This window comes from Pteropus alecto, unplaced genomic scaffold (genome assembly GCF_000325575.1).
Source record: "Pteropus alecto unplaced genomic scaffold, ASM32557v1 scaffold226, whole genome shotgun sequence".
Classification (NCBI taxonomy): domain Eukaryota; kingdom Metazoa; phylum Chordata; class Mammalia; order Chiroptera; family Pteropodidae; genus Pteropus; species Pteropus alecto.
Window position 1 is genome coordinate 1,560,153 of NW_006440132.1, and position 15,301 is coordinate 1,575,453.

Sequence of the window (15,301 nt, forward strand, 5' to 3'; positions counted from 1 at the left end):
GAAAAATTGGGAAACTTGATAAGTGACAAGGCCACTGCAGAAAAAGCTTAGTTCTTCCGTTCTTTCCCTTTCGGAAAAACAGGCCAGACCTTCTGAAAGTGCTCCGTGAACTGCTTCTGGAACCGGTATGTGTGACAGAGCAGGAGGTTTCCAGAGAACACCTCGATGGCAAAACCGAGAAGACACTTAAGCAGATGGCTTTTCAGTTACAAGGTGAACTTGGACGTTTCATCCAAGCCAACTCATTGTCCCAGCCGCATGACGAACCGGAGCTGTCCAAGGTGGAGCTGAAAGATGCCTCGGTGCAGACCGTGGCCACGGAGGGCGGCAGGCTCAGACTCAGACAAGGAGAAGACAAGCGAGAGGCCTGGGAAGAGAAACTGACAGGCGCCGCGTTGGGTCCTGAGCCTCGGCCCGAGAACATGCGGAGGGCGCCCTGGCGTCAGGCCACTCACCCTTCCTTCCCCAGTGCGACCGACAAAGTGAGCTTTCCCACTTATTACCTACGTTACAGAAACAGGAAACTTAGAGTCACTTCTGCTCCCACTGCTTTTTTTTTGATTTATATAAAATCTGGTGTCTCCCTCTTCCTGCACTTATCCTGGCCTCTACCTAGAGGTGTGTGTCTGCCCTAACCTTCCCCAAAGTAGTACTAACGTTTTCCCCTTCTCTCTCTCCTTCCCCATCTCTCTCCTACCTTATTTATCTATCGATCATGACGTTTATGTGTTTTCCTTATTCAGATAGAGTCATGTTCGTACATCTGTCCGTGTTAGGCATCAGGACTGTCTTTCCTTGTAACGGCTATTTATGATTCCGTTGTGCAGAATGTGCCTACATGTATATAATTTTCACCTTTCGATGGACATTTACTTTTGCAGGTTGCAGTAGAATTGCAATGACCTGACTTGAGTAGAGACAGGAAGCTAGGTGTCAGTTTCTGCAGACTTTGTATCTGAGAGCTGCTGTTCTGTGGACTTTGTCTACATTCTCTAATCCTCACAACACCCTTCAGAGATGACGAAGCCAGACCCCGAGTGCCCGTGCTTCGCCTGCAGTGAAGGGGCTGCGCTGGGACCCTCAACTGTGCCCGACTGCTCAGCCACGCCCTTTCCCCGGGTCAGGCCACTTTCCAGCCCTTGCTGGCCTGAAGTGGTGGAGTTCACTTTTGTTGAGTGAATGTCTGCATTTTGCTTTAGTCAAGATGCTGTCTCTAAGCTTCTCCTCAGATACCATCAGATATGCCAGATTATTAAAAACCAGACTCTCTTGACTATGTTTGATTAGACCTTTTGCTAAAACCCTCCTGGGAGGAGGGTTTGGGTTGAGAGTCCCGTAACAGGGAGATGTGAGTGTTTTGGTAGAGAAGGAAATAGGTCATGTTTTTAACAGAGCTCCAGCGATGGCTGTTGGTATTCCTGTTTGTGATGCGTGTTTTGTATCTGAGAAATCAGCTGTACGTACAGCTTTCTAGCACCAGAATGGAGAATTAAGTTTATTTTCTGACCACTAAATTACTGCTTTTGTACATACCAAAGAGAGTTAGATATATCATTAACAAAATTGCTTTTGATTGTTTTAAATTATGCACCAAAACCGTAATTTCTAGAACAGGGCTTTCTAAAGATATCAAAAAAAAAAAAAAAAAAAAAAAGACACTGCCATTATATTAATGGTACTCGAGATGCAGATTTGTGCAATTTGGTTAGAATTAGAAATGCTCTCATCTGCCTGGCTCTTGTAGTCTGTACCTAAATATTAGGAAAAGTAGATTTTTCTCTCCTATTTGTATGAGAGATATCATCCTATATTCAGGAAAATTGGGTAATTGAATGAACTTAATTTACTCAAATATATTGAAAAAAAATTTTTTTTTAAGTTCGGAGTTAGCCTCTTTACTTGGTTTATTTGCAACTGTGCTTATTTTTTAGCATCTGCTATGTGTGCCAGGATTGTGCTAGGTATCTATACATATTTATACATCACAATTAATCTCTCAGTAAGCACACGAGTTAGGTAAGTATTAACTATATTTTACATATGAAAAAATATAGGCCCTGCAAGCTCAGAAAGTTGTCCAGAGTGACTCAGCTCTTACGGAGAGTAGTATGGATATCAACCGAAGTCCTGTTTTCGAGGTGGACAGGGATGTCACAACGCTGCCTTTCTCAGGGAGGGCGGAGCTCTCTCCTCACCATTGCAGCCTCCAGCCTGTGCAAAGTAGGACAAAACCGAAATGATTTTCTTTGTGGTCTTTGGTGACACAGTGAATCAGAAATCTCAAAGCTTAAGAACATCATTGCAGCCCAAGAGTGAAGTGAGGTTGTTCAGTTTTAGAGGCAAGAGGATGGACTTTAGAGATACACCTGTGATTGCATCGGTTCTGGCCACTGACCTGCTCTGAGTCCTCAAGTAAGTCACCTGACCTTTCTCAGCGGCTCACAAAGGGTCGTTGTAACCTAGACCCGAGGCCGGCATGATGGTTAAGCGAGGTCATCTGTGGCAAGTGCCTCGTGCATGGTTAAGAGCTCAGCTTGTGTGCTTTCCTGGCTCCCTTCTGTTTCCAAGCGAGAAGTTCCATGATGACGTGTTTAATAAGGTGGTAAGTGGGACTCTGTTCAGTGTCCATAAGGTAGCATTTTGTGCGGTGTTATTTTAGAACCGGCACTGGGTTGACTGACGGCAGTCTTCCAGCCTGAAATTGGCTTTGGCATTTGTGCACTTGGAGATATCTTTTCTGCTGCCATCTGACACACAGATTTGGATCCAAGAATAAAGATTGGTGGAGACTGAGGACCAAGCAAATGACTGTTATTTTGCAGTCCTCTTTGATGAGGCGTCCACCTCCTCCCAACTGGCCCCCTTCACCACCACCAGCTGTTCCTGTCCTCGAACCTGGTCTCTCCTCTTCCCTGGAATTCCAGGATGGAACGTGCCTCACTTTTCTTAACTGAGCAAGTAGAGTCTGAAGAGCTAGCTTGAGGTCCAGCTTGTCTGACCTTGTTGTATGACATCGACTGGTTGTTTGACATCTCAGTTCTTTGTCTGGAAAATAGGCGTGATAGCTTCTCTTATTCCGTGAGCCCTGGGAATACGAAGTTTACTTCAGGATTATGAGAGAATGTGCTTGAAAGCGTTTCACGTCGTAGAATGTGCGAGAAGGGGCTTTTCCTGTTTTTTCCTTCTTGAGGGACTTTGCTGATTTCCTCATCCCCAGGATCCCAAACAGTTCCAAATAGTTTCAGGTTCCTTCTCTTCCACTTAAAGAAATTTTTCGAAATAATAGCTTTATTTAGATATAATTCACATGTTAGAGAATTCATCCATTGAAAGTGTAAACGCAGTGGATTTTTAAAAATATATTCATAGAGCTGAGCAATCATTATCATAATCAGTTTTAGAACATGTTCATTATCTCCAAAGAAACCCTGAACCCTTTAGCAGTCACTTCCCATTTCCCCCTGACCTGCCACCCAGTAGCAGGTAACCGCTGATCTACTTTCTGTCTTTATGTGTTTACCTGTTCTGGATATTTCATATAAATGGAATCAGATAACGTGTGATCTTTGGCGACTGGCTTTTTCCACTCAGGTTCATTCATGGTGTAGTCTGTATCAGTACTTTATTTATGTTTATTGTCAAACGATAGTCCATTGTATGAATATCGTGCATTTTATCTATCCATTCATTAGTTGACAGACATTTGGATTGTTTCCACTTTTTGACTATTATGAATAATGTTGCTGTAAACTTTCATGTGCAGGTTTTGTGAGTACATAGGTCTTCATTTCTCCCAGGTATGTACCTGGGGGTGGAATTACTGGGTCACAGAGAAACCCTATGTTTAACCTTTCGAGGAACTACCAGACTGTTTTCTGAAGCAGCTGTACCTGGTTTACAGTTTCACCAGTAAATTGACAGTTCCAATTTCTCCACATCCTCGCCAACCCTTGTTATTATCTTTTTCATTATAGCTGTCAGAATGAGTAGGAAGTAGCAGTGTTTCATTGTAATTTGATTTACATTTCTCTGATGACTAATGAATTCAAGCATCTTTTCATGTGCCTGTTGGCCATATACGTATCTCCTTTTGAGAGATATCTATCAGAATTTATGCTCATCTTTTAATTGGATTATTTTTATTTTTATTACTGAGTTGTAATAGTTCTTTAGGTAGCTAGATTCAATCCCTCTCCTCAGCGTTTAAATATGTTTAAAATTTCCCCACTTGAAAGACATCTCCTTTTGACTTGAGTTATTGTTTGCATGTTTATTCCACAAATAGTTGTTGAGTACCTACTATATACTAGTTCTTGTGCTAGAAGCTGTGGATAGGGTATGACCAAGAAATGCAGTGTCCCCAAACTGTGGAGCAGAAGATACAGAAAGAACAAGTCATCGCAGAGGCAGTTAATTAGAATGGTACTAATGTTCTCCCCGGAGAATTGTAGGGGGCGGTGAGGATGTAACAGGGAGACCTGACCTGGTCTGGGAAATCAAGGCCCATTCTCTAAGGAAGGCACATTTGAGCCGAGTCCCGATGACTGTATTGGGATCAGTGGGAGAGGTGGGGTGGTAAGAAAGAGTATCCTGGGCAGAAGAGACAGCATATGCCAAGGCCCTGAGGTGGAAGGAATGGAACATGTGGAGGAACCGATACAGGGTGAGCGTGTGGCGGGAGAGGGGCCGTAACTCAGGCTGCAGGTCAGGCACAACATGTAGGCTGTGGTAAGGACCGTGACTTTGTCATAAGAGAACTGGGAAACAGTTAAAATAGTTTTAAGCAGAGGAGAAGAATGGTAGGTTTGCCTCTTCTGCCGCACTATGGAGAGTGGGTTAGAAAGGGCCAGAATGAATGTGGGGGACACTCCTGAGGCTGTGGCTGTGGCCCAGTGAGGGCCAACAGCGTCTTGGAGCTGGATGGTGGCAGTAGAGAATGGGAAGGGGTGAAAGAAATCAGAGACAAGTCGGGGGTTGGAATTAGCGGAACCTGGCGAGAGATGAAGTTTTTGATGACTATAAAGGGAAGTTTAAAAAGGACTCCCAGGTTTTTGGCTTGTGCAGTGAGTGCATGGTGGTGTGAGTCACCACGACAGAGATTGCTGAAGTGGCGTAGCTTTGGGGACATGGAGTGATAGAATGAAAGAGTTGAGTTTTCAGTTGACTTTGGAGCCCCTGTGAGCCACTGAAAGTGAAGATGTCTAGGATAGGCAGGTCAGGAGCTTTGGGCACAGGACGTGTTTATTGGATCAGTGACCCAGTAGCTGCTGAACACTTTAGTCAGGGGGGTTCTGGTGGACTAGCAGGGGTGGGAGGCAGGTTGGCTTGGATTGAGGAATGGGTGGGAAATGAGGAAATAGGTAAAGAGCAAGAAAATGTTTTCCAGGAGATTGCGTTGGACCAGGGACTGCCATATACTGAGCTTCTGGAATGTCCAGAGAAACAGTGGGCCAGGGCCAGGAGGGTGTCGAGGAGAAAAAGCTTGGCACCTGCCAAGCAGAGGAAGGACAGCAGACTGGAGGCAAACATAGAATGCCGTTCCAGGAACCGGAAGTCTGGACAGCGGTTTGAATTCTGTTTTTCAAGGTTGGCATGAGAACATTGACTGTGCGGCCAAGGCAAGTATATTCAGTGTTGTATACGTGTGTGTTTTCAGGATGCTAAAAAGTCCCGCTTGCCCATCCTCGTAAAACCATCCCGGTCGTCAGGAAGCGTGTCTCGGACCCCGGCCATGCAGGAGGTGGTGGCCCAGCTGCAGGGCCAGATCTTGGAGCTGCAGGAGGAGCTAAAGGAGTTTAAAACTCGCAATAAGCAACTTCACCAAAAGTTAATTCTGGCCGAAGCAGTGATGGAGGGGAGGCCAGCGCCAGACAAAACGCTACCGAAAGGTAAGCACCGAGAAAAATGTGTTCTCCGCCAGCTGGATGAACGACCCTCTAGAACTGCTCGAAATGTCAGCCTTGTTGTTTAAAATTGCAGTAAGTTGGAGTATAAATTTCACAAATTGCAGTGATTAATCTTGACTCTTGACAAATACACAATCAAGAGAACTCAATAAGGAAAATGGATCTATTGTTTTTGTTTTATTCCGGAGTCTGGATGAAGGGGGCTTGCAGTGCTCTCAGGTCTTGTGCGGTCACCTCTCCCTTCGTTTGGGATTGTCCTCAGGGGCCCAGTTGTGGGGCGACTTGAGTCTGGGCTTTCTTTCTGACTTTGTGGAGGCCTTGGGCACGTGGCGTTGGGTCTGTATGGCAGGGTCCTCTTGGTAGGGTTCTTTGGAATGCCCAGGGCTGGTTCCACACCCCGCTGGCCTATGCCTTCCTCTGGACGCGACCCCTGGGACAAAGGGTCAAGATTAGACTCCGTAGACTTGGAGGGGGCACCTCAGTGGGGTCCTCTAGTCTGGGATCGTGACCGCCATCCCTTTGAGAAGCTGAAGGAAGCTGAGGGCGCTCTCAGCACATGGGTGTGGTCGAACGCCGTTTTCAGAGGGTTCGTGAATCCACAAAAGTACTTACGTTGACTCCTGGTTTTGAACTTCTGCTCTAAGCAAATGCCAGCAGCCCACTGTAACAAGAACAACAGCAGCAATCTTTTCTTTATCTGTTCAAAAAGTGCGTATTAAACCCTCTTGTGTGCCAAGCACTGTCGTAGTCACTGGGGAGATAAGAGTGAACAAAACCCACGAAGTCTACGTCTAGCTTACATTCTTGTGGGCGGAGAAAGACAATAAGCCGATAAACAGGTATGTGATATGTGAGACGATGAGGGCTGTGGAGGAAAATAAAGTGGGGGTAGGGGGTGGGTAGTGAGGAGTGGGAGTAGGGCCTGCCGGCGTACGTGGAACGTTCGGGAGAACCTTCCTGGTGAGGCGGTAGCTAAACAAACTGAGAGGAAACGAGGGGCCTGGGCATCTTGGGAAGTGCCTTCCTAGCAGAAGGAACAAGGGCGAAGGCCCTGATGTTGCTCTGAGCTTGAGAAGCTGGACGAGTAGGGAGGAGGCCAGTTACCTGGCTGGAGCGGAGTGAGAAGGAGGGAGAGGGAGAGGCAAGGCCGGGAGCAGATGGAGCAGGCCCTCGCAGGCTCTTCCAGGGCTTTGTCTTTGGCCGTAGGTAAGATCGCAAGCTGTCGGAGGGTTTTGAGCAGCAGAGAGACATGATCTGACTTGAGCTTTAAAGCAGGGATTGCGAAACCACGGCCCGTGGGCCACGCTTGCTGCCTGTGTTTGTAAGATTTCATGGGGACACAGCCACACTCAGTCATTTGCGGATTGTCTATAACCGCTTTTGCACTACGAGGGCAGAGTTGAGTCATTGTGGTAGAGACCCTGTGGCTCATAAAGTTTAACCTATTTATTTTTTGGTTTTTAAGCTGACTTCTGCTGTAAAGAATCACTTTTAACGTGAGCCATTGGAAGGATGGAGTTGGCATACACTGAGATGGGAACACGGCAGCGGGGGCGGGCACTGTGTGAGAGACCAGCTGACCAACCCCATGGGTGACCATCCCAGTGGGCTACCATCCCAGTGGGTGACCATCCCTGTGGGTGGCCGTCCTGGTGGATGACTGTCCCCGTGGGCGACTGTCCCGGTGGGTGACCGTCCCCGTGGGCGACCATCCCCCTGGGGATGTCAGGTAGGCAGTCAGGTGGACACGTCCGGAGTCAAGGGGAGAGGTCTGGGCTGGAGCTGTAAACTTAGGAAAGATCGACATATTCCCGGCGTTTGAAGCTGTGGACTTGGAGACATGGGGAGTAGGCCCAGGAATTGAGCCTGGGGTTCTCCAGTAGGCAGAGGTCGGACTGAGAAGGAGCGGCCAGTGAGGCGGGAGGGGAGCCCTAGAGGATGATGCCCAGAAGCCGAGTGAAGAATGGATTAGCTGTGTCAAGTATCGCCAATCAGACGAGCGAGACGACGACTGAGGATCGGCCTTGGGGTCTAGCAGTGGGGGTGTCCTTGGTCACTTTGAAGGGAGCTGTTTCTGTGGAGCTCCCTTCTGGCCTGGGTTCCAGAGAGAGGACGCAGGGGAGCAGTTGGAGACAGCGGGGACAGGCAGCACTGAGGAATTTCACTGTCAAGGGGTGCAGAGAAGCAGGCCACTTAGGCACCACACTGTCAGTGAATCTCAAGAGGTTCAGTGAATCAGGTGACCGTGGGTGACTGCAGTCAAGTGGGGCCGGTGGTGGTGTCTGACAGCATGAACCGCAAAGCTGGAGAGGGGTGGTGCGGGAAAGAAACGTCCCTCCCTGGGGAGGAGGCAGGAGAAGCTCGTCGGGGTCAGCCCTGGTTCCCTTGGAATGAGAGAGTGAGATGAATGTGCAGGGAGGAGACTGAGGTTATTTGGGATTTTTCCAGTGAAGGGTTTGTTTGCATACCAGGGTGGGAAGATTGCATCGATTACGGCAGTGGTCCCCAACCTTTTTGGCACCACGGACCGGTGCTCCTATGAGAATCTGATGCCCGATGATGTTAGGAGTTGCTGAGGCGGTGATGCCAGCGCCAGGGAGCGGCTGCAAATACAAATGAAGCTTCGCTCTCTCACCCGCCTCTCTACTCAAACTGTGTGGCCCAGTTCCTCACAGGCCACGGACCAGAACCAGTCCACAGCCTGGGCTTTCGGGACCCCTGGATTAGGGGATTTCAGAGTGGTTCAGGGATGGGAAATGACTGGGAGCCTTGGACTTCCTGGGGCAGAAAAACACCAGTACCCATTGTTCATTCAGCCCTACAGTCCATTTTAAATACAAGATCTTATTGAATCCTCGTAACAGTCCTTTGAGGCACGTACAGTAAATACTTCTGTTTTCTAGTTGAAGCAGCAGTTTTAGAGGTAAAGTGACTTGGCCGCAGTCACACTGTTAGTAACTTCTGATCTAGGTTGGAGCCAGACGGCCTGATTTCAAGCCTGAGCCCTTCAGTGTTTCATAAAGCTAATGTGTGATACTTTGCCTATGGATTTTATGATCATCTATAGCCAGAGGTATTTTCCATTTAATTTTAGGTTCTTTCTTGGGTTCACCATAGTTAGGTTTCAAAACAAGTTGGCTTTTGGCAGAATTGCTCTTCCCCTCCCTCCCTCCTTTCCCACCTTCTCTTAATTCATCCACCTGCCCAACCGGGCATCCATTCACGGCATCCTTTCCCGGGTTCAGTGACCGTTCCCTGAGCACCTGCTGTGTCCCCAGCCTCGTGCACTGAGCGCAGGAGAGAGAGGGGGGAATGAGAGATAGTCTCTGCCTCTGAGAGCTCCCTGTCCACTGGGGCAAGGCAGATAGTTAACAGGTCAGTGCGGGGCAGGAGAGAGGGACACTTCAGAAAGGACAAATTTTATGGTAAGGGTGACTCAGCCCAGCAGAGGCCCGGGGGCTTTCCCCACGGCTTGCCATTTGCACCTGACAATATTTTTTTTTCTTGCCGAGACCCCAGGGTGCCCCAGCCAGGGGCTGCTTCTGCAGTTGCTCTGACGACCCTGGGGGCTTCGCGCTTCTTGGGCAAGGTGGGCACGAGTCTATAGAATTCATTTTCTCACTCACAGTTTTTTGAGAACCTGGATGTAAACCATTTCAGACAAGCTGTAGTATATTTATGCTTTTCATGTCCTGTTATGGCAGCTCGATAGATTAATTTTATCTTATAAATTGCATTTTGCCTCCCCAGTGTTTTTATTTCCCTGTTGTATTTTTGTGTTCTTCTCAGTTGCTTGGCTAAGTTTCAAGACTATGGTTTTATTTATTTTTCGTTCTCTTTGCGAATGCCTGGAGCCTGGCCCCTCGTAGGAGCAGCCTACCAGGACAGCCCCGGAGAGCAAAAAAGAACGCAAACCACGCTCTGTGTCTGGAGAATCAAAGGGGGGCAGTGATCAGCAAACCGGTTACGGCACCAGGCAGAATCCAACCCCTGTGTCTGTTGAACAGCTACTGTGTACCAGGCACCATTGGGGGTGTTTTATGTAAAAATTATTACTAAGCTCTGCAACAGTCATCTTAGGACGTCATCATTATTGCTGTTTAACACATGAGGAAGCCGAGGTTTTTCAAAAGACTCGATCTAGAGTCACTTAGTTGGTGAGGAGGTGGACGAGTCGGGGTACAGTAGGGTGTCTGCCTGAGCTTACCCGTCCGTTTGTCAGACACTTTTCAGTTAGGCAATGGGCCGCGTTCTGGCGGCTCAGCCCAAAAGGACACAGTGCCTGCTCTCAGGGGTCTCGGCCAGTCAGTGTTCTCCTTGGTGCCGGCTGTTGTCACGTCTGCACAGTTGACCTCCAGCCACCCGGGCAGGTGGGTCAGAGGTGAGACTGAGCTTCCACCTGTTTTATCGGGTTTATTGTCAATGGGCAAGGTACAGAGATGTGGGCGAAATACAAGCAAGTCGTATCTCTTTATTCTTAAAATTATAAATTTTTATAAACATACAGATAAGCACAAAGGATAGTATAACAACATTCGTGTTTCCATTCAGCCAGAATGAACAAATGCTTACAATTTTTCTTTTTACCCTAGGTCTTTTTTTCCCCTTCATTTAAAAAAAAGTCACCGTGAATCTGGATCTAATTCAACTCTGTAAGAAATAATCGTCTTTGGGAATTCTAAGTTTGTCTCGGGGCGGCCATGAGAATACCCGTGTCTGGAGAGACACTGAGTCTGGGCCCTATTCCCAATGGCGTCTGCTTCCCCAAGGCCCATTCAGTGCAATGACAATGTGGTCACCTGCTTCTGAGTGTTCTGAGCTTTGAGGAGAAGGCTATTCTACCATGTCATAAACTACCCCTTAGCTGAATTGTAGAAAGTTCCAAAACTACAGTATGTCCTGGGGACATCTTTTATTTCTTAGTTCATAGTTAATTGATTACTAAAGGCCCCTCGACTGACTTTTTCCCTTTTCCTCTCAAATCCCTACATTAGTGAACTTCTTTCCTTTTTCTTAATATGCTTCTAGAACTTTGTACATGTTGTCGTTTCTGCCTGAATGTCCCCTCTTTAACTGTTGCCTAACTGATGCCTCATCCTTTAGGCTTCTACTTAAATGTCACTTTCCAGGCAAGGCCTTCCCCAATCTCCCAATTATTTAGACACTTCTATTCCCTCCTCTCCCTCCCCCGCTATTTTGGTCTTGAATTGACTTACTCATGACTGTTAGATATTTGGGGATGAATGAAGGGGATTCCTCGGATGTCATTGGCCTTCCCATTGAGAGTTGAGTAGTGTCTCCCTTGCTTCTGCACCACTGACGTGGGAGACCTTGGTTGTGGAGGGTGGCATCAGGAGGCGGTGTTTGGAGTTAGAGGTGTGCTACCGGGCTTACTCGCCCTGAACCTTGGGCAAGTTCGAATCTCTCTAAGCCTTGATTTCCTCTTCTGTAAAATGGGGATACTAGTGATGCCTCATAGGGTTGTTATGAAAATTAAGCGGATAGCATGGACGAGGTGCCGGGCACCCAGGCCAGGTCCCGGCACATAGTTACATGTCCTAGGCCTTGCTAAAGGTGCAGGTTCACACCACACACTACAGCTTTTGACCCTCCCTCTCCCACACCCTGCAAAGCACCGATTTTTAAACGGAAAATGGAAGCAACTCCTTTGGATCCTTATCGAGGGCTGCTGAGCAGAGACTAGCAAAGCCGCATTGCCATGTTAATGCTGGCTTGCTGTGTACCAGCCTCGAGCCTAGAAAGCGCATCTTTACCTCTGCTGAATCATAAATTGCTGTAAGTCGGGACCCTTCTGAAGTGAAAATTGTGAATGTCAAGTGTCTGACTGTTAAGTTTGTTGTGTTGTAAGGAGCGAAGTTTAAAGTGGAGTGAATGTGAGAATGCACACCCCAGCCGTTCTGTGTGTGTAGCTAAACAGCAGAGCTGGCCACAGTCTGTATCACAGAAAGACATTCACGTAGGTCCCACCTTTGTCTTTGCCTCACGATTACTTAACAAAAGTTATCAGAACTGAGCTTTCTTCTCACCAGCGAACATTGCTTCTTGCCATGAAATTCCATTATCATGCGGTTGTTATAGCAAAGCTATTTCCTTGTCTTGGCGGGTGATTCCCTGGAAGAAAGCCTTATTGAAATCTCTCCCTCTGTCTCTCTGCCTCTGTCATGCTCATTCAGCCAGTGGTGCTTATTGAGAACCTTCTCTGCCCCAGGCCCCGTGCCAGGCACTGGAGACACAGAGATGAGTGACATGATCTCCACCCCGAAGGACCTCAGAGGCTAGTGATTATAACACAATTTGTCCAGTGAACATGCTGCATTAGGAATGCTTCCTTTAGGTCATGTAGCAGTTGCTCTCTAAAATAAAAAGGTTTGCTTTATGGTATTTGCTTGTGAGCAGAGATGAGAATGGGCTTAAAGTCATGAGGAGCAGTTGCAGAACCCAGAAATTGGAATACACAAGCCTGACAGATTTTTGTGTGCTTTTCTTTCTGAGAGATATTCTAGGTCATCTCATCCAATCCACATTGTTGCTTTTGGCAGCATTTCCCAGGTCCACAGCCTTTGCTCGGATGCCTCCTATGACAGGCTTCCTCTTCCATCTTTGAATAGTTTTAGGGAAGCAGACGACGTTGGGTTCCTTCACTGCTGTGTGCCAGACACTGTTGGTCTTTTTGCAGATATTGTTCCATTTGATCCTAAAAACAAAACAGACACAACCTCTCACATGACTGGTGTTCTCTCCATTTTGCAGATGAAGCTACTGAGGCTCAGAGAGATTAAGTAACTTGCCTAAGGTTATGTAACTAAGTGGCATTCAAGTAAACAGCAGAGCCAGAGTTTGAAACCAGGTCTGTTGGATTTCAAAGATGAGTTTTTCTATTAAATTATGTTGCCTCTTAAGTATTGAGATAACTCCTTATATTGTGCTGAGCTTTCTCTGGACAGCAGGCAGTGTGGTATGTGGTTAAGGACAGAAGCTCTGGGCTCAGGCCTGAGCTTGAAGCCTCCCAACAAGCATTGTAGTCATCTCTGGGGAAACTGAGGCTCTGAGATAGCAAGTTACTTGCCTAAGGCTGTGCAGCCAGCAAGTTGCAAAGCTGAGTGTGACCCCACCTCTCTGGCTTCATTGCTATATATTCCTTCTGCAGCACCAGCCCATCCCTCAAACACATTTGGCTGCATTTCCGGGGATTTAAACTAGCTGTAAGGAAATGTTTTCACAGGGTGGTGAGTCATTGAAGCAGCTCACTAAAGGAGACATCATGGCATCTCTTGGAAACTGGTAGACATGGAAATGAGAAGAAGGCTCTCGTCTGCTGTGGATTTTAGAATTACCGCTCTTTAACGTTACTTCACTCAGTACCTAGTATTTATCAGACCTCTGACTTCTGGCTGGGTACTGTACCAGGCTCAGAGAATATGAAGATGAAAGGCCAGTGAGGGAAATAACCTAAATAACTAATTACCATGTAAATAAATAAGCCGGTTGTAGTTCCTACATCAGCTCCCAGCATGTATTACCTTTGTCCCCAGGTAATATGTTTAAGGTGCTGTGGAAGCACAAAGGAGAGAATGTTTTGCATGGATTGGAGATGGACTTGCAGAAGAAGGAAAGTAGATCTGGGTGTTGAAGGTCAGGGGTTCTCCAGGCAGAGGGAAACGCAGGTGCGAAAGTGTGGAGGCACGGACCGCCTGGTGTGTGGAGGGGATTATGGCAAGTAGGGCATCTCGTAGGTGGTGCCAGGGGATGGTCCCAAAAAGCTCGCCTGGATCGTGCGGGCTCTCGGATGCTGCGAGGGAGGCGTTGGATTTGATCCTCAAGATAGTGGGGATGTCGATCAGTTTTAGATGGCAGGAGGTGGTTACCATGAACAGTGGCTCTGGGGAAGAGGATGGGCGGAGAGATAAGAGGGAAGACTAGAGTTAGGGAGGCTTGTTAGAAGGCTCTCGCCATGGTCTTGGCTTGGCAGTGGCTGTGAGGAAGAACAGGGGATGGATTTCAGCAAAGGAGATACTGACATAAATGTTTGATTTTCAGACTCTGAAATTTACCAGCCGACGGGATGGATTTCAGCAAAGGAGATACTGACAAATGTTTGATTTTCAGACTCTGAAATTTACCAGCCCAGTGACCTTGCCATCTTGCCAACGCTCAAAGAGAATCCTTCTGGAGATTTTCGGGGCACAACTTCAGTGGCTATTAACCTGAGTTCTAAGAGTCAGCTTTCCACTAAAGTCGGTGTGATTGGAACTGATCAGTCTGAGAACATCGATACCTCAAATGACACAGAAAACTTAAAACAGAAAATCCGTGACTTGGAAACCGAGCTCGAGAGCTACCGGAATTTCATATTTCAGCTTCAAAAGCACTCCCAGTGCAGCGAGGCCATTATCACAGTTTTGTGTGGGACAGAAGGGACCCAGGACGCCTTGAACAAGCCCAAGGGCAGTACTGATGAAGAAGAAATGACCTTTTCAAGTTTGCACCAAGTACGTTATGTGAAACACCTGAAAATCCTGCATCCGCTGGCCCCCGAGATGGTTGACGGCAAGATGCTGGAGAGCCTCGAACAGCAGCTAGCGGAACAGGAATGTGAGCTGCAGAAGGAGCAGAATCTGAACTTGGAACTTTTCAGCGAAATCCATAACCTGCAGAATAAGTTCAAAGATCTCTCGTCCTCAAGGTAGACCCGCCTCTGTCTTTTCCCACTGTTTAAGCCTGCAGTCCCCTTTGTTGCCACTACGTCAGAGCCCATAAGCTAAAAGGGACCTGTTGTGCCCTGGGGTGGGAGATGTGACCGTGGGGTGAAGGCAGCCAGGCCCTGCAGAGAACTGAAAACGAGGGTCACAGAGAATAGTGCCTGCATGCATGCTCGTCTTGTATCCTCTGAAACTGACAGGGCTGATTTTGCCCTTCTAGGGTTGGAGACTCAGGGTACAAGTCGCTCGCTGAGTGATAGCATGTTTGCCAGATGGCAGCGTTCATTCCGGGACCCCACCATTGGCTTTTACTGTGCCACAGAACTGAAACCGATGCCCTAGGCAGGCGGGCAGAATATAAATATTTTCCATATCTTTACCCTTTAAGGTCATCTTAGAGAAATAAGCCTGTGTTGAAAGAGAAGAATTCTTAGGTCATGAAGATGTTTAATGAGCACACATATATACTGTTTTGCTTCAATGAGATATGGCGAAATGAGATCATTTGTAAAGTCAACCTTCATTCATCACTAATTTGAGACAAACACATCGTTCTGAGTTGTCAGGAGCCAGAGTTAATTTTTCAAGACTTCCCAAACAGTGAGATTGAAGGAAGCTTGTATTTATTGGAAGGCAGTTGTATCAGACCTTCAGTTAGGCACTTTTCTTTTTTAA

General features: G+C 47.3%; 1 protein-coding gene across 7 annotated transcripts in view; it reads left to right on the forward strand.

Annotated features, from left to right (window-relative positions):
* Positions 1 to 15,301, forward strand: part of CDK5RAP2 (CDK5 regulatory subunit associated protein 2) — a 157,747-nt gene that overhangs the window by 100,355 nt on the left and 42,091 nt on the right. For 5 of the 7 annotated variants that reach the window (XM_025050458.1, XM_025050456.1, XM_025050457.1 and 2 more), the window contains 3 exons: positions 83 to 482; positions 5,657 to 5,888; positions 14,034 to 14,610. In XM_025050458.1, the coding sequence (XP_024906226.1) occupies positions 83 to 482; positions 5,657 to 5,888; positions 14,034 to 14,610 (1,209 nt within the window). The remainder of the gene's footprint in view (positions 1 to 82; positions 483 to 5,656; positions 5,889 to 14,033; positions 14,611 to 15,301) is intronic. The other 2 variants (XM_025050459.1, XM_006917087.3) reach the window with 1 other exon arrangement.